The sequence below is a fragment of the Myxine glutinosa genome, chromosome 3 (assembly GCF_964187855.1).
Source record: "Myxine glutinosa chromosome 3, kmMyxGlut1.1, whole genome shotgun sequence".
Taxonomy (NCBI): Eukaryota; Metazoa; Chordata; class Myxini; order Myxiniformes; family Myxinidae; genus Myxine; species Myxine glutinosa.
Genome location: NC_136263.1, coordinates 85,399,425 through 85,418,452, shown reverse-complemented (window position 1 = coordinate 85,418,452; position 19,028 = coordinate 85,399,425). Strand labels below are relative to the sequence as shown.

At 42.5% G+C, this 19,028-nt stretch overlaps 1 protein-coding gene across 1 annotated transcript; it reads left to right on the top strand.

Moving 5' to 3' along the window:
• The first annotated feature begins 1,740 nt into the window (after nt 1-1,740).
• LOC144891141 (uncharacterized) lies at nt 1,741-3,183 on the top strand. The gene is made up of 2 exons (XM_078773515.1): nt 1,741-1,993; nt 2,132-3,183. The coding sequence occupies exons 1-2, from the start codon at nt 1,838-1,840 to the stop codon at nt 2,978-2,980; spliced, it is 1,005 nt and encodes a 334-aa protein (XP_078629641.1). The 5' UTR covers nt 1,741-1,837; the 3' UTR covers nt 2,981-3,183.
• The last annotated feature ends 15,845 nt before the right edge of the window (nt 3,184-19,028 follow it).

Here is a 19,028-nt window from a genome sequence, read left to right as displayed (position 1 = left end):
CCTCATCTATGTACAGTATGTTCCTAATGTCGGTGTAACTTAAACTTTTGTTAATGCCAAACATGAGACATATCTGTTGACTTCTGTATATGAATTGAACCAGAAAGAGGCACGACAGCTGAGCTAGCTACAGTAACTTAGCACAATGTTTCATTGGCCTAGATAGCTAACGTTAGTGTGGAAGAATTTAGATGTTTTAGCTATTAGCACTTTTGATGCCACTAAACATGGTTTAGTCAGCTAAAAAGTACCCTAGTGTAGAACATGACTCAGAACCTCTGTTACCTCACTGAAAACTCAGAGCCTCCTTTCACAGGCACTTTTAACATCATTCGTGATTTCTTATTTGTCATTTAACAGTGATGGTAGACATCGACAGCAAGCATGCCCAAAAGAAAACGGAGTGTAGAACCTGCAGCCCAAAGCTCTCCTCCTACATGCATCCTTCATGTACCATCCATGTCTGATCATGGGGATTTCACGCCCCTCCGTAAAATTAAAGGATCTGCTTCAGAAAAACTGCAACTGCTTCAAAAGATCCGGGATAGACGTCTCAACCAACCGCATGACTCCCCATGTCGTATGCAATCAGTATGTGATCAGATCCCGGCAACTCTTCCTGATGACCTAGAAAGAGTAGGATATCACAGCAAGTGTTATAAGCACTTTGTCCGCCACTTTCATCGTCTGGGAGATGATACAGAACCAGGGCCATCAACCTCATCATGGCATCACTCTCCTCGTAAACCAGGAGGTTCTGCTGAACCCATCTTCCCGCCAGAGTGTATATTTTGTGAGAAAGTTGAGACCAAAGATGCTCATCGCAATACTGAGAGGCCTACAACCTTCCCATCCTTTAAAAACAAAGAAAATGCATGGGAGCAAATCGAAACACGGGCTGAGAAAATGGGTCTCTATCGACTCCATCGAAAGGTGAAAAACAAAGACCTCTTTGCATGTGAGGCCAAACACCATCCGTCATGTTTTAAAGCTTTCCGCACAGCATTCTACAACTATGAGCGTGCGATTCACAGAGCCGAAGCACCAAAGGAGCAGGCTTGCATGTCAGCCGCCCATGAAAAGGCATTCAACTCAGTACTGGAACACATTCAAACCCAGGTCATCCAGCAGAATAAAGTTCTACAGCTTTCTTCCTTGCGCTTGCTCTATGTCGAGGAACTGAAACTGAATGGATATGAGAACTCAAATTATCGGTCAGAGAAACTACTGAAACGCCTACAGAATGACCCAATCAAGGAGCATATCCACTTCACGAAGGTTGATCATGACAAATGTGATGTCATTTCTTTCTGGCTTGTGCACAGCTCAAACATAACAGTTTCCAATGCTCTCGCACGAGCATTCACACTCGGAAGCACAAACAAGAACCAAAATGTTGCCCTCCAACTTCGCCAGGGTATTCTACAGGCTTTCAGAGAGTGTAAAGACCAACCATGGCCACCAACAGCTGAAGACATGGAGCTCAATCCTGAAGACATCCTACCTCCAGACCTTGTCCGCTTTCTCAGCGTGCTAATGACTGGCAAGGAGGGCATCGAGACAGAAAAGGTGAAGCGTCTGGTCTTCTCCATTGGACAAGATCTGTGCCGTGCAGTGTCAGATGGAAAATGGAAGTTACCAAAGCACATTCTCCTCTGTGTGACTGTAAGGCACCTGTTCCGAAGCAAACAGCTCACCACAATACTACACAGGCTTTCTGTTCTCCACTGACAGTTACCATCCTGAGTCAATCAAAGCGCAGGAAAGGCTGAGGCGGGGCAGCTCAGAGAAGATCATTCTGGCTGGACCAGCAACCAGGAAGCCATATGACTTCAAAATGTTCCTTGCAAATGACGACAACAAAAAGCAGATGTGCCAGCTTCTTCTGAAAGTGTGGAGTGGACAAGAGGCAGCTACCAGGCTGGAGAGAACAGAGATGGCTGTGCTGATCGTGGAGGGGAAGGCCCACCAACTTGCCTCAACGAATGGCAAGGTAAAATTGAAAGCCCTTCGTGAATGGCGATTCAATTTGTAATTTTTCCTGAAAAAAAGGTGATTACCTGTGATGTTTGTCTAGATCTGAAACTGGCAGTGACTGGTGATTGAAATGCGGTGCCTTTTTGTGTTTCAGGTCGAGGTACGTGAACTCCCCACGATCTACAGCAACCAGGAAGAGACTGATACCAGGGTGGTTCTGTACCTCCATCATGCTGCTACCATCGGATACAAGAACGCTGTAGTCAGAACACCGGACACAGACATCCTCCTGATCCTGCTCCACCATGCCCACAACATCAAGCTGACGGTGTACCTGGATACAGGGTCAGGGAAGCATCGCCAACTTGTCAACGTCTCTGAGCTGGCAGAATCCCTGGGAGAGGACTACTGTGCCACTCTCCTGGGGTACTATGTGTTCAGCGGAGAAGACTGCACCAGTGCCTTCAAAGGGAAGGGAAAAGTCGGGCCCTTGAAAAAGCTGGAGAAGAATCCCAGGTTTCACAGGGCATTCGGTGAACTGGGTGACAACTGGGATGCCAACCCTGAGGTGGAGAGGCAGTTAGAAAAATTCACCTGTGTGATGTACGGCCAGAGTCGCGAGTCATCAGTGGACATTGTCCGTGCCAAGCTGCTACGAAAAATGGTGGGAGAGGACAAGACCCTCACATCCAAGTCCAAGGTTGATCTGGCTCGCCTTCCTCCATGCCAGTCTGCCCTGAAGCCGCACATCCAGCGTGTGAACCACCGCGTAGCATTGTACAAAAGAGCCGATCAACCTATCATCGAAAAGCCAAAACCTTATGAGGAGCAAGGATGGATAAGGACTGATGAAGGACTGTTGAAACCAATGTGGTCCAGTGGTCCCATCCTACCAACCTCACTGGTGGATCTTCTGAACACAGGAGAGCACGAAGAGGAGGAGGAAGAGGAAGGAGAAGAAGAGTTTGACTCTGACGATTTCGATGAAAATGATGATGACTGACTCAGTGTAGAATCACTAATGCTAATGATGTTTATCTAAAACAAGCAAGAGAAGAGTGGTCACATTGAGTGCTAGGACTATTTTGACAGTTGTAATATTTAGAAAAATAAAACTTTGTGTTAACGTCTGTGTAGACGGACCTTAATATGAGTCTATTATTTCGTAAAACTGTGATTATTTTGTAAATAAAGCACTAATTAGCATACTAGTATACCATAGACACATGTAATCATGTTATGAATAGTTCTATCATGATCTATGCCCTTCAAAACATGGGTCTAGACACCTTCATTTTTCAATTATCTGCAATATTGGCTGAGATATGTCAAAAATCGTTTTTTTGATAATGGCAGCAGTAATTTGCATAAAAATGGTATGTGGGACATTTTTTCAGCTTGGGGCCATAGCTAGTCATTTTCTACACATTTTTTCCAATCTAGAAACACTGATTAGAAGTATATCTCCGGGGGGTGCAGGGGGACCTAGTCTTCCTACTAGACTAAAAGCTTTCATTGAACTTGTAATTCGTGGTTGAGAAAAAGTGACCATGTGCAAATAAAACGCGATTTATTCAGAAAATTATTTGCTTGAGAACTAGACTATTTGCTTGAGAATAATACCTGTTCCATTTGTCTTGTAGAGTGTGCATGAGAAAGATATCTCAACCATCGGTGCAATTGAACAACTGCAGGTATTATTATAATTATTTTGTGTGTACAAGATCGAGGCTCGTGGAAGAGCTAACATTAATTACATGAACAAACTGACACTTGAAACATATGATAAAGGGAGCAGGAGACGAGATTTGGAGAGAGAGGGAAGCACACAAGTACAACAGTAGAGAACAGGGGCATCGGCTGATCTGTGGGAGGGAGAGGGTTGGGGGGAGGAGGCATGGGGAAGGGGGGTGGAGGGGGTGGGAGAGATAAGGAGAAAGTTGAAGGAGTATGGTGAAAGTTAGCTAGAATTGGAAAGGTGTCTTTTGGCTGGAGATGATTGAGTTACGAAGGAAAGAGAGGAAAAAACGGTTGGGGTGAAACACGTGGTCGAAGAACGAACGAACACGAACAAAGAAGGAAATAATATATATATTATTTGGGAAGGAGGGAGAGGGTTGGGGGGGGGGGGGTGGGAAGGGGGTACGAGGAATGGGAAGGGGGGAGGGGCATGGGAAGGGAGGTGGTGGGAGAGGTATAAAACACATGGACACTGCTAGGACTTCCAGGAAAGAAGTCGGTATTTCAAAAAAGTGGATCTGGTGTGAATTAACGGGGGTAGAAGGGATCAAGGTTTTGGATGGGGGAAGATAAAAGATGGTGGTGAACAGCTGTTTTAAAGACCTGGAGGCAGGTGTGGGATTGAAGAGAGTGAGGGTGTTTTTTCCAGAGGAAGGAGAAAAGAGGAATGAAAGAGTGAATGTGAGCAGAGAGTTGATTTTGTCAGTTTCACCAGAAGAGGGTTGCTGGCAGATCTTGTGTGACCTGTTGGAATATTTGGGGGACAGAGCACTGACAGAGCTGGGCTTAGCTAGGCCAGAGAGGAGTCGTTAGAAGACCAAAAGACCACCAACCTGCCTGCGGTGAGTGAGTGAAAGGCCCTCGGAGTTAGCTTCATCGCAGGAGATTCCAATGCTTCTGATAGCTTTGGTTTCAACAGCGTAAAGCCGAGCTTGGTATTGAGGCAGGAGCACCAGCCCAGAGGGGAGAACAGTGTTCCATTGAGCTGCGGATGAAAGCCTTGTATGTGTTCAGGTGTGTCAAGGACGATGCGCACAACGGATGATGCCCAGTCGTCGACTGGCTTTGGAGGCCAGCTTGGAAATGTGGTTTTCCCAGGAAAGATCATGGCAGATAGTGAGACCCAAAAGCTTGAGTGGCAGAACTTCTTGGAGAGGATTGTTCAAGAAGTAGATGGGAGGGTTGTCCATTCGGTCTTTTTGGAGAGACATAGTGAGAGTGTGAGATTTGTCAGGATTTAAAGACATGTTCCACTTGTTTGACCAGTCTGTGATTTTGTCCAGGTCTGCAGAGAGTGAGGAGGCTGCAGACTGCTGATCTGAGGGATGAGGTATGGAGCGGCAGAGAGTGGAGTCATCAGCAAAGACAGCGACGATTTTCCAGAGAGTCGGAGAGATCATCGATGAATGATCGTTTTAAGGCCATTTTCCCCGCCAGAGCGGGGGTTAGCCTTGCGGGCCCCATGACAATCATGGTTCCCTGTTTTGAGGCAATGTTTTTATGGCCGGATGCCCTTCCTGACGCCAACCCTTGGTCACGCTCTTACGATGCGCAGGGATACGGTGTACCTATTCTAAAGGAGAGATCATCGATGAAGACCAGAAAAAGCACAAGGCCCAGAACACTGCCTTGGGGAACTCCAGCCTGAACAGGAAGGCGATTTGAGAGAAACCCATTCAGGGCCACACGTTGACTATGACCAGAGAGGAAGTCTGCATGTCATGCATGGATATTTCCATGGATACCATAGGAGGAGAGTTTGGTAAGCAGAGCGGGGTGCCAGAGCATATTGAAGGCACGTGATATGTCAAGGGAGACGGCTCTAATTTCCTGTTTGGCATTGAGGACCTCCATCCATTGTTGAGACAGCAGAGGCAACATGTCCAGAGTAGAGTGACCTGGTCTGAAACCAAATTGATGATCAGAGATCAAGCCATTGCAGAAGAGAAAGGATTTGATTTCCGAAGCAATGATGGATTAAATGACCTTGCTGATTATTGGGAGCATGCTGATTGGTCTGTAGTTGCAAGGATCTGTTTTTGCACCTTTTTTGTGTAAAGTGGTAATGTTGGATGATTTCCAAGGAGATGGCAGATAACCTTGAGCAAAAGAGAGAGGTGAAGAGAACATAGAGAGGGTGAGATAGAGCGGAAGAGCAGGATTTTAGGACCCGTGGGCTGATGCCGTCTGGTCCAGTTGCAGAATCAGAGTCGAGGTTTGACAGAAACTTATCCACCTTGTCAGGAGAGAAGGATGCAGAGTCCAGGAGCAGCTGGGTTATGCAGAGTCCAGGAGCAGCGATGGGAGCGATGGGTTTGGGACACAAGGTTTTGAGGCAAACCCAGAGTTGAGGCCTTCAGCTTTTTCACATGCGGAGTCAGCTGTGTAGCCGTTTGAGGTAAGGGAGGGGATGGAGGGGGAACAAACACCAGAAATAGATTTTACCAGATGCCACCAGGATTTTGAAGAGGCAGACAGGTTTGAGTGTTCAGTCTTGAGAGTGGAGAGATATTGTTTCCTGGCTCTCCTGAGGGTAGACACACACTTGTTCCGGCTTTGTGAAAGGAAATGAGATTGCCTTCGGTTGGATTTGCCTTCCAGGAGGCGAAGGCAAGTATTTTCAGGGAAACTGCCTCACCACAAGATCCCGTGTACCATGGACGGGAGGAAGGGTATGACAACTGAAGACGAGATTTGATAAATCTGTGCATGAGAGAGAGCTATTTACTTTGGAAGAATTCCCAACATGAGTTGATGTCAGAGGTGGTAGAGATGGGAGACCAGTCCAGATGATTGATGGCTGCTTGAAGACAGTGCCAGTTGGCCTGAGTGAAATGCCAGGCTCATCGACGCTGAGGAGGCTCTCTGAGAATGGCCAGGGAGATGTTCACTTTAACAAGCATATGGTTAGATGAACCGATTGGATCAGAAGAAGAGCAGCAGACATTTGCAGGGAAGTTTGTCATAACCAAATATAGAAGAGAAGATGCTCCATTGACTGAGATTCGGGTCGGGAAATTGACAGATTGTCAGTCCCAATGAGTCGCAGAAGTCCTGTTCTGAGGTGCCATGGCTGGGGAGAGAGGTACCCTGGGGAGAGAGGTCATGAAATTCTGTCGAACGTCTGAACCCAGGTGTCATGCGTCTTTTGCCCGCTACGCGGCCGTTATAAGGACTCGGTCATTCAGCGCTATGATCATACCTGAGACATTAACTGTATGCTATGCTGGTGCATAACTAGATGGTACGTACCGACACTTTGTTACGGCTTGCTTGTGCTCATATGTAAACTCATTACTAGTTCAGATGTATGCTGAATATTGATATGATGTTCGCTGGTTCTCTTTACAGGTATTGTTAGGGATCGAATGATATTAAACTCATGATCTGAGCCAATGTTGTAACTCTGATTCTTACAACACCCACACCCAGCCAGCTGGCATGATGACAGTTGAAATCACCACATATGCAGAAGAGAGAGTTGGGATGAGTTGATAAAAGTTGGTCCATGTTATCAGACAGCAAGATGTAGATGCAGTCATCACTGTTTAGTGGACGGTACAACACACATACAGACTTGGCATTTAATATGGAATATTTTTTTTTCCTTGACTTGGGTTTACTTTCTTAACTCAGTATATCAATCTGGTGAGTTTCTTTTACACTTTGGTGATTTATTTGTTAAAAGAACCATGTCACTGATTGTCTGTCGCAGCAAGAAGTCAACAACAGGATTATATCACAGGTGGCGTGGCAAAATGTACGGACAGGTGCATTTGACGATTGGCTTCACAGTCGGGTATACAAGGGTTGTTGCGTTCTGTATTAGTGGAAAACAACTGCTGCACGTCTCCAAAAGTTATTTCCGCGTCCTCTGGAGATGGTCCGTCAACTCGACAATGCTGTTTGTCATGGAGTGGTGGCTTTACGAAATTACGGCATGAAAGAGCGTGCTATTGCTCGGCAGTATGGCATCACTCAAGGTCAGGTGTCAAAGATCCTGAAACGAAATGCTCAGAGGGGTGTCCCTACTCCAATACCGAGGCCAGGACGTCCCCGCAGAACCACAAGGAGGGATGATCGCCAGCTGCACCGGTTAGTCCGCAATGGCCGTACCAAGTCAGCTAATCGGCTTAGGGCTGAGTGGCAGCAACTGACAAATGTGCCTGTATCCAGAAGGCGAGTCAACCAACGACTGGTTCAAGCAGGCTATCGTGCCAGGCGTCCCCTGAGAAAGCCACGCCTGACCAGACAACACAGCCAGCGCCGATTGCAGTGGGCCAGAGAGCACCGTCAATGGCAGCCAGGACACTTGAATCATGTGATCTTCAGTGACGAGTCTAGATTTCTGGTCTATCGTCAAGATGGCCACGTCCAAGTGTGCAGACAAGTGCATGAAGCCTACAACGAAGATTGTATAGTGCCAAGAGTCCAAGCTGGAGGTGGTGGGGTGACCGTTTGGGCTGCTTTTCATGCAGGGGGCAAAACTGACCTGGTTGTTCTGAATGGAAACCTGAACCAGTTCAAGTACAGGGCCATTCTGGAAGAAACATTGCTTCCATTTGCTCGTGCAGCCTTTCGAGGAAACTTTGTCTTCCAAGATGACAATGCACGGCCTCATCGTGCTCGCATGATCCAACACTTTCTTGCTGACCGTGGTGTAAAGCATATGGAGTGGCCTGCCATGTCCCCGGATATGAATCCGATAGAGAACTTGTGGGCAGAATTAACGCGTCAAATCGACCACTTGGACCAGCAGCCGACCTCTGTGCGTGAATTGCAGCAGGCTATTGTCACTGCATGGCAAGCGATTCCTGTCCAAACCTTGGCAAATCTCGTGAACAGCATGCCTCAACGTGTACGTGCTCTCCTGAATGCTCGTGGGGGTTACACGAAGTACTGAACTGTAATTTTACTGTCCGTAATCCCAGTCATAATTTAACTTTTGTTTTTGTTTAAAAATTTTTTGGCTAATGTGCAAAATAAAGAGATACTTCTGGAAAACGTACAGAAGTTTAACACAGTACTGTCCATGAATTGAGTTCGATATCAGTTTACATCACTTTCAAGGATCAATTTATTTGTTTCGAAATGTCAAATGTGGTTTTTGTTTCTTTTAAAGGTCACATTAACAAAATCTAGAATAATTTCAATATAATTCCAATGAACTTTTGGTTCTAAGACATCTTGAAAAGTAAGTTCACCCCCACCAAAAAAATATTCCATATTAAATGCCAAGTCTGTATTAACAAAAGGTGGTAGTGAAGGGGAAGCCATAACCAGAGGTACTCCTGGGGGTGAGGTGAAGAGAGTGAAGTGCAGGGAGAGTGAGGAAGAGAGTTTTTGATAAAGATAGCAAACCCACCTTCAGGACGAGGCTCAGGTCTATCTTACCGGAGGAGCGAGTAACCAGGGAGAGATATTAAGGAATCAGAGACATCTTGAAGGAGGAAAGTTTCTGTTAAGCAGATCAAGACTGGTTTGTCAGAAGCAACCTGTATGGAGAGATCAATCAGATTTGAGCGAAGGCCCCGGATGTTTGAGGTCCATACCATTAAGGAAGAGGAAGGGGGAGCATCGGATACAGGACAGGGGAGGAGAGGGGCAGGGTAAGATGAGGAAGTGGAGGAGGAGGTAGGGAGAGCTGTTGATCGTGTGTCAGAGATTTCAAAAGAGCTAGGAGAAAGGGAAGGATGAGGAGGACGAAGGGTTTGATGGTGATTGGGTGAGGCACAGTGAGGTGTTGTTTGAGTGTGGGGAGGAAAAGTGAGGGAGAAGGTTGGAGGAGATGGAGGTGAGAGTTGGAAGCGTGGAGGATGCTTTGAGGAGGAGGGGAGAGGGGAGAATTGGAGAAAAAAGGAGGGTGGGGAGATTTGAAGGGGAGGAGGGAGGAGGGAGTTTGGGAAGGGAGGGATGAGGGGGAGTTTAGGAGGGGAGGATCGAAGGCGGAGTTTCGGAGGGGAGGGGTGAGGGGAAAGTTTCGGAGGGGGGGGGGGGGGACAAAGGGGGAGATTTTAAAGGGATGGAGTACAATGTAAGTTTATACCATTTGTTTTGAGTTTATACCACTTATATACCATTTGTTCAAGTTAAAGAATTAACATTTATTGCAGTCTTTGTATCTCGACTGGTTGTGTTGGCAACATTGATGGTTATATTTCATGCAATGTGGCTTTTTGTTGCAGATAAAATTGATGTTTTTTTTGGTTTTTTTTCCGCATGCAGGAATTGTCACCCAAGGAAAGTGATGTGGTTAAAGCCACTGGGGTAAATTCAATAATTTGTCCTTTTTGTAATGCTCATAGAATTTAAACACAAATTGTTGTTTGATGCCCAATCTCTTATTTGAATATGAAGATCAGGTGTTGATATAAGATCTTTGTACCATAGTATTTGTGCAATATTTTCATGTATGGGTATCTGAAAACCTTCCTTGTGCATCTTTAGGAAGGGTCAGCTTTACGAAACGATGCTGATGAACAGAAATGGTACGTGCAACCCTCATGGAACTTTTGTCATATCTTCTCTAGGTTTCTCCTTTCTCTTTTACCCTTCGAATTAAAAAAAGTTTACCCACATCTTCATGATATTTTATGTTAATTTCACCTAGTTGTTAATATAATAATGATGTATTATAACCAATCCTGTTTTTTTTTTCAGAACTCGACGGTAAAATATCAGCAAGAAAAGTGGCTAACAAGATAAAGTCACATGATACATCAGGTTTTAAAAATTCGATACTGCTTCGTGTACATGCTTGACAATGTACATGCTTTGTCCGAAGAACGCAGTTGATTAAAACATACGTTGAAGTTGTACGTTAAACATACGTTAAAACATACGTTAAACATACGTTAAAGTTAAACAACTTATGTTTAAACATAATTAAACATACGTTAAAGCTATATTATGACGTATGAAATATTTACTTTATAGTTTCTGCAGTTTCACTGTGAACACATTACATCAATAAACAGGTGCACATGGGAGAAAAGGTGTAACTTCTAGTTTCAATTGAAGGACAGCTTTTTTTCTCTGTTCTGTGTGTTTCACTTCCTATGCTACGCATAACCTTCTGAATTTTGTCTCTTGCCAATGATTGCTGTCCACTTTTCTTCGTGTCAATTGTTGTTCATATGCTCTGCCTCGGACATAGGCCCCGGAAGCCTTTCAGCCTCATCCATTTAAATTGTTAACCTTAAACCTGTGGAAGTGTAACTCAGTGTAACTTATTGATTGGCACTGGTAACTCATTGATTAAGACTGGTAACGAAGCAGATAGACGATTTCGTAAATGAATGCCAAGAATGTGCACGAACATGGTAATCTCTTGTCCACCTGGTCACAGCCCCAGGCTGGAGCACCCCCCTATCGTTTGGTAAATGGAACTCGCAGCAGGAGGGGAGCGAGCTGGTGCCAGGACTCGGTGCATGCATGACCTCGGGGCATTAGCGGAGAAGGGATTAGCATGACAAGGCCCATAAAAACCAGAGCAAACTATGAGTCAAGAGACTTGTCACCAGAAGCTCTGACCTACGGAACGGAACGGAACCCTGTGAACAGCGCTGAGAGAGAGCACTCATCCTCAGAAGCCCTGCACGACGGAATGAACGCGTACCACGAGTTCGGGCCTGCAGCCGAACAAGAAGGACTATGCGGATAGAGTTAACCTGGTCCATTGAGTTAAACGATATTATTTGGTAATGGAATGAAGTGAATAACCAGTTAATAATAAAGTCATGACCTTTTGTAAAACCTGTTTCCGACCATTGGCGTCTTGAGTCTCACTCACCACTTCCCCGACAATATGGAGGCACCGCTGGGATCAATTGGACACATACAAGACCTTTAAAGGTGAGTGTGTCTTGTTTTTGTCCAGTATGATTTACGAACTTGGGAATAGTTATGTTGTATATACATGGAGGATTTGGTGTGTGGGCTTCTCCACGCACAATTGGTGCAGGAGAGCCCTCAGAAGGAAGATATAGATGAGACCTTTTGGCTCCGGTGATGTGCTCGCGACACAGAGATCCATTTGAGTTGGTCTAGGGTGCTGGGTAGTGGATCACAAAGAACCATTGCTGAGCTGGTACTCCCGGGTGCTGTGGCTACTACCCAAAGAACCATTTTTTGTATGATTAAGATGTAACGATTTTAACGATCGTCCGAGGTAACGTCCTACAAAATGTCTGCTCGTTCTTTTTCCTTTGAGTCGTAATCCTGTTGAAATCTCATTTACAAAAGCGGAGGGTTAGTACGCCGGGGAATGATCGAGGTCCTTGATGGCAAATCAGGAATAGTGAATAAGCGGACAAAATCCAAGGATGGAACGTTTTAAATGATTCTATTATTCGTGAGCTTGCGAGGATATGTACATTATACGCTGGGTATTAAAAGCCTTACTCTGGTCTGCAGGCAAATCGGCTCATGAAGTGCACCATGAGGCGATTTGTTTGCCGGTTCGGTAAGGTTCGGTAAGGTCCGTACATGTGTACAATCGTGTACACCCGTTTAAAATAAATAATTTTTTTTCAGTTTTCCCGCCATGTCTAAAACTCGTTTGATCAACAAATAAATTCATGACAGACAACCCCATCTCATACCGGTCCAGAATTATTATGAAAGATGGCGATTGGATGAAAATTGCATCAAATTTTGTCCAGGTCCATCACTAAGCCTTTGAGACATGCTTCACGGTTGAATGAAAGACAATAATTAAGTGCTTTTGTGGAAAAGCAATGGCAAACCACCCAATGTCACAGGGTCACCACTTTCATGAGCTCAGAGAAATAATACTTCCAAATTCCACTCTGATGGCTCAATGGAAATCGGAAGCAGAATGAAAATCAACAGACAATGGAACAGCTAGCGACGAGTGTTTGTGAGTAACAACCACCCTCTGGTCGAGGCTCATAGGAAAAGTGATACTTATTGATTCGGCACGCTTACAATAGATATTAATGGCGAAGGTTGTGGTTGGTTCGATTTTGCGAAATGAACGTTCTTTGAACAAGTTAAATGGAAAAATAATGAAAAAGTATATAATTGTTTACTCTCTGAAACTGGGTATTGTATAGAACTCTGGGTATAGTTCTCAAATCACTCTGGGTTGTGCCTTGAAGAATGAATTGGAGTTGTGACAAGGTATAGACAGATGGGAGGTTGCGATGCTGGTACTGTGGATTCTATGAGACAAAGTACAGACAAATTTTGTTTCACTTCTAAAAAGATTTGTGGACAAAAGTGGGTGTAAGGATGTAAGGATGTAAGGGTGTAAGGATGTAACGATGTGAGGTAATATTGAGTTATGGAATTAATTGCTTTCAACAATGCAAAGGGTGACAAGATATGGGATTTTAATGGGATAAATATAGAAGATGTTTGTTTTTGTCAAGATAAAGTGACAATTGGCTGAGAAGTCACAGAGGCCGGGTTTTGGGCCTTTGACAGCAGAGAAATTGTGTTTTGACAGCAAAAGACTTCCAAATAATGGTTGTGGCAAACAGTGACTTCTGGGATGACAGGGGTGTGGGGTATTTGGCATCGCCAGACTAGCTTATTGGTTTAGGAATGTTTAGAGGTCATTGCAATGTGATAATTACTTGTGATCATTTGTGAAATTTCATGAACAGATATGTGAAATGGATGTAATTTGAGTGAGTATGAGAAAATTTGGTGCGGGATTCGTGGAATGTACAAGGCCGGACATGATCATTGGGAATTCAATTGAACCAATCGACTGATATGTAAATCCATTTTCAAATTTCAAGTAAATCGAATGAAAATTAAGGATTTTTGAAACCAACGTTTTGGGAACATTCAAATGTTGGGTTTTGCTAACGTTTCCACAACGTCGCCACAACGTTTCACTTTCGTTGTTGCAACGTTTTGCTCCAACGTTTTGGGAACATTCAAATGTTGGGTTTTGCTAACGTTTCCACAACGTCGCCACAACGTTTCACTTTCGTTGTTGCAACGTTTTGCTCCAACGTTTTGGGAACATTCAAATGTTGGGTTTTGCTGACGTTTCCACAACGTCGCTACAACGTTTCACTTTCGTTGTTGCAACGTTTTGCTCCAACGTTTTGGGGACACTCAAATGTTAAGTAAATCGGATAAGAATTCACGAGTTATTTAATTATTAGCGATTGAGGAAGTACTTATTTAATTAATTACATTTCGTATTACATAACAGTAATTACATTACAGTAATTACCTGAGGTAATTACAGTAATTACAGTTCCGGTAATTACAGTAATCATTACAGTAATTGCAGTAATCTTATTACAGTAATTACATTACATTAACTCAGGCACCTTTTGAGTAAGGAAGCTGATATTTGGACATGACACTGACCAAGTGATGTGGCTGTCAAGGAAAATTTTGATTTATTGATTAATCATTTAATAAATTAACTCGTTGATTTATAAATGACTTATTTAATTAAAATTCCTCAGAGATACATCTTCGGATGAGATACTTGCAGATTGGTTATGCTATGAGCCAATTGATTAAGGAAAATATTTTGTGATGGCCATATTGGCAATTTCGTGGCCATATTCGTGGCAACTCAGTTAGTGCCACTGCACCTTTAAAATGCATCCCTGCGTTCATTTTTCGATCGATTGAGTTGAAATTTTGAACAATCGGATCTGGACTGTCGTTGTTAACGACTCTAGCATGCACTCGTCCAATCAGGATGGAGCGGTATGGTCCCCGGATCATCACTGCCCGCAGTTTTTAATTAGTTTTACTTTTTCTCTTAGTCATATAATTTTGAAGACATGCATGTCATGATATAGGAAATGTTTGTTCTGTTGAACGGAATAAATGTTGTTTATTTTTTGTGGGTGTGTATTTTTGTGTATTTTGGATATATTTTCACGACTAATTCCAGTTAACATCCTGCAAAATTTGCTCGTTTTCTGGCCGAGTCGAAATTGCGTTGAGTTCCTATGGCATGCGCCATTAAAAGCGCTGTGTAATGGTTGAGCTCCCTTTATTTCGTTTTGGTCATGCGGATGAGCAGACAAAGTGACGAATGCTGCGGCTGGAGCAGTAGAAGCGATGTTTTTTAAAATTGAAATGATGTAATTTAATTCAACGTGGTAGGTGGGCAACACCGCAAAACATACCTCTTTTAAGGTGTGTTCAAACCCATGAACATTTCAGCAATCAATACGATGCTGAAATGATGTAATTTAATTCAACGTGGTAGGTGGGCAACACCGCAAAGCATACCTCTTTTAAGGTGTGTTCAAACCCATGAACATTTCAGCAATCAATACGATGCTGAAATGATGTAATTTAATTCAACGTGGTAGGTGGGCAACACCGCAAAGCATACCTCTTTTAAGGTGTGTTCAAACCCATGAACATTTCAGCAATCAATACGATGCTGAAATGATGTAATTTAATTAAACGTGGTAGGTGGGCAACACCGCAAAGCATACCTCTTTTAAGGTGTGTTCAAACCCATGAACATTTCAGCAATCAATACGATGCTGAAATGATGTAATTTAATTCAACGTGGTAGGTGGGCAACACCGCAAAGCATACCTCTTTTAAGGTGTGTTCAAACCCATGAACATTTCAGCAATCAATATGATGCTGAAATGATGTAATTTAATTCAACGTGGTAGGTGGGCAACACCGCAAAGCATACCTCTTTTAAGGTGTGTTCAAACCCATGAACATTTCAGCAATCAATACGATGCTGAAATGATGTAATTTAATTAAACGTGGTAGGTGGGCAACACCACAAAGCATACCTCTTTTAAGGTGTGTTTAAACCCATGAACATTTCAGCAATCAATACGATGCTGAAATGATGTAATTTAATTAAACGTGGTAGGTGGGCAACACCACAAAGCATACCTCTTTTAAGGTGTGTTTAAACCCATGAACATTTCAGTAATCAATACGATGCTGAAATGGTGTAATTTAATGAGTAATTTAATGAGTAATTTAATGAGTAATTTAATGAGTAATTTAATGAGTAATTTAATGAATAATTTAAGGTGTAATTTAATTGTGTAATATGGTCGACCTTGGGTTTGTTTGGGTTTTGTTGTTTATTTTTGTGGGTGTGTATTTTTGTGTATTTTGGATATATTTTCATGACTAATTCCAGTTAACATCCTGCAAAATTTGCTCGTTTTCTGGCCGAGTCGAAATTGCGTTGAGTTCCTATGGCATGCGCCATTAAAAGCGCTGTGTAATGGTTGAGCTCCCTTTATTTCGTTTTGGTCATGCGGATGAGCAGACAAAATGACGAATGCTGCGGCTGGAGCAGTGGAAGCGATTTTTTGAATTGTTCAATGATTATTCGATATTGTTATGACTTATTGTCAATAGGTATACTAAGTGGCCATGAGGTAGCCTGTTGCTATGTACAGTTTTATTCTATTGTTGATTATACCACATAGCTGTGGTGATAAAGGAAATGTTCGTTTTAAATAGATGATTATGATAGGACCATGACTATAAAATCATGATGATTATTATGAATGATATCATAGGGTTCAAATGCAGAATGATTGCATGAACTTGGGAAAGAACTTTCAAGCCCTATGGGATAAATTGGGTGTTACAAGCGATGGAGTTTCAAAATTTAGCATGATTGAAGGAATTTTACAGTCTTATTTCAGGAGTTTTACGAAATTTATATTGCCAAGAGATTTTGGGTACTATTAAAAGAAAAATGATGAGATATTTTCCCAATGAACTTTAATATCTGCCATCCATTTTGGCTGTCTCACGAATGAAGGATGAGTTGCCTTTAGTGGTTGCAAAGAAAATTTGTGGAGACCAGGCAAAATGGGGAAATATGTCAGATATGACCCTAGGACAGGACGGTGATTCATCAATTGACATGAGGTATGAACCAGAGGTGACGACCGATGAGATTCGATCTCAGTCAATGGATGGACCTGTCCTGACATCATTGGGGAAAGGGCTTATGCAAGGAGTCATCCAAAATGATTAATTTGATTTATTGATGAATATTGATGAATTAATTGAAATTGAATAATTGATTGAATTGTTGATTGATTGAATCTAATTGATTGAATTTAATTGAATAAATTTAACTGGATAAATTGAATTGAATAAATTAAATTGAATATATTGATCGTTTGATTGATGAAAATGCGGTCTCAAGAAAGAAGCTTTAATATCTTTGTGAGATATTATCAATGTGAAGACAACCTTGGAAAATTGAGCAAGGTGGTGAGTTTATATATAGATATATATGTGCGGTTACCATTGTATGATTTCCCCTTCAACAGAGCGGACACCTGAGGATTCACCCATTTCATACTGACCCTCTGGCTCATCTGCAAATACTGATCTGTGAGATTGGATTGTGCAAAAGCCACAGGTGAGAGAGATTCTCTGGAAATCACCGTTTGAACAGGTGGAGAGATCCTTCCTGGAGGTACGAGTGAAGCTTTAGAAGAACAAACGACAACACATCCAACGCTACTTTGATAAAAGGCAGAATGGGAAATGGAGCCTGCAAGAATACACAAGGACAACCAGAGATTCCAGAAAAAGGTACTTGTACACATCATATGTACGACCGTTATGGTGCCGAAGCTATAAGGCAGGTCGAGAATTGGTATTTGTGGACAAAGGGACATGATGAGGAGTTTCCAAGAGAGGGTACATTTGAGCGAAGTCGATTGGAAAGATTGGAACAAAGATTGAAAGCCAGGAAGAGACAGAATCTAACGGTAGACTGGCTTGCATTCCATCTTTGGGATGGTGAATCCAGACAACGGGAACAGCAAGAACGGATAACGGATCTAGAACTTAAAATAAAAAGGATACAGGATACAGTGGAGGAGACAAATGCACAACTGCCCTCAAAATTAGGAATGAAAGGGACAGTCGTCCCATTTGATTTCCAGTTGTCTCCCCAAAAAGGACGGTACAGAGAATTTTTTCGTGTTTCGGGAGATAACGAGAGATTGCAGTGGCAACTCAGGGATGTAGAGATGCAGCCCAGCAATACAAGTGCACAGGTGCACAGACCAGGCAACGACAGAAACCGGTGTTTCAAGTGTGGACGGATGGGACATTGGAAAAGAGGATGTCCGTATACCAAAAGGAAGACAAGTTCATAGGGTAAACTAAGATCAAGGGTACCAGTGCTGACCGATACCTCAGACAATGATTAGGCCTTCATTGCGGCAGGTCCCAAATGACGATTGGCCTCAACAGATTAGATTACTGGACAAACATGAATAACTGTCGATGATTCTTGTGTCTGAAAAGGTTTTCGGAGCAAGAATTATTCATTTTTTCTTTTGCTTGTAAGCAAATTAGTAATTAATTGATCAAATGCCGAAATTGGATCTTTTATGTTGGGCACAAAATTTTAAATTTACAAAGTTGGAACAATTGCTTTGCAAATTTTTGAAACCAAGTGACAAGAGTCACATGATGATCAGGTGGGAATTTCGGACTAGTGTTCCGCATGATTGATAGGTCAGTGGTCGACTGACATGCAAATGGGTGTGTAGTCAAATTTGGATAAATTATGGTGGGAACTGAAAGGGTAATTTCAATGTGACATCATAGGGGTTTTCTAAAAATAAACTTTTTGGTCCATTTGCGTATTAGCATTTATAAAATTGAAGGACAAATTTTATGAAAATGAAATAAAACTGACACCCAACCTGATCTGTAAATAATGGTTCCAACGCAAACAAATATGCATAATGCATGCGTGTGTGTGTGTTTTGTGTATCAATGTTTGTGTTTGTTGTTTTTGTTTTTGTGTATCAATCTTACAAGATTGTTGACACCGACAGTGTGCCTTGTCTGAAAAATAGATAGTTCCATGGGGATGGGATCGCATATCGAGAGAATTCATAAAAAAAAAAAAAAAAAAAAAAAATTGAAATATAATTTGATTATGAAAATTATCACTTTTGTCAAGGGAGATGGAGAATAAAGATTTGATTTGCTGAGTTATGAGCAGCTATTCATTAATAGTAAAAAATTGGAAGTAATCTTGGGATTCCATTGTGATCGAATTTATATGAGAATCAAAGCTATTTATGGATATGAGCTTCATAAAAATGTGGGAGTACAAAATTAGCCAAATTTTGGAGAGGTCTTACACTGACTTCCCAGAGTACTCTGCTCATGGATTTTTATATATATAAACTTGAATTTTATCAGCATATAAATTGTGCTGTATGTATGGATATGGTTTAGGCATAGATGATATGGGAAAATAGTAAAGAAAATTTTGCTGGTTTGAACTATTGTGGGTTTTCAGTTCTGGAGTTCAAACAAAG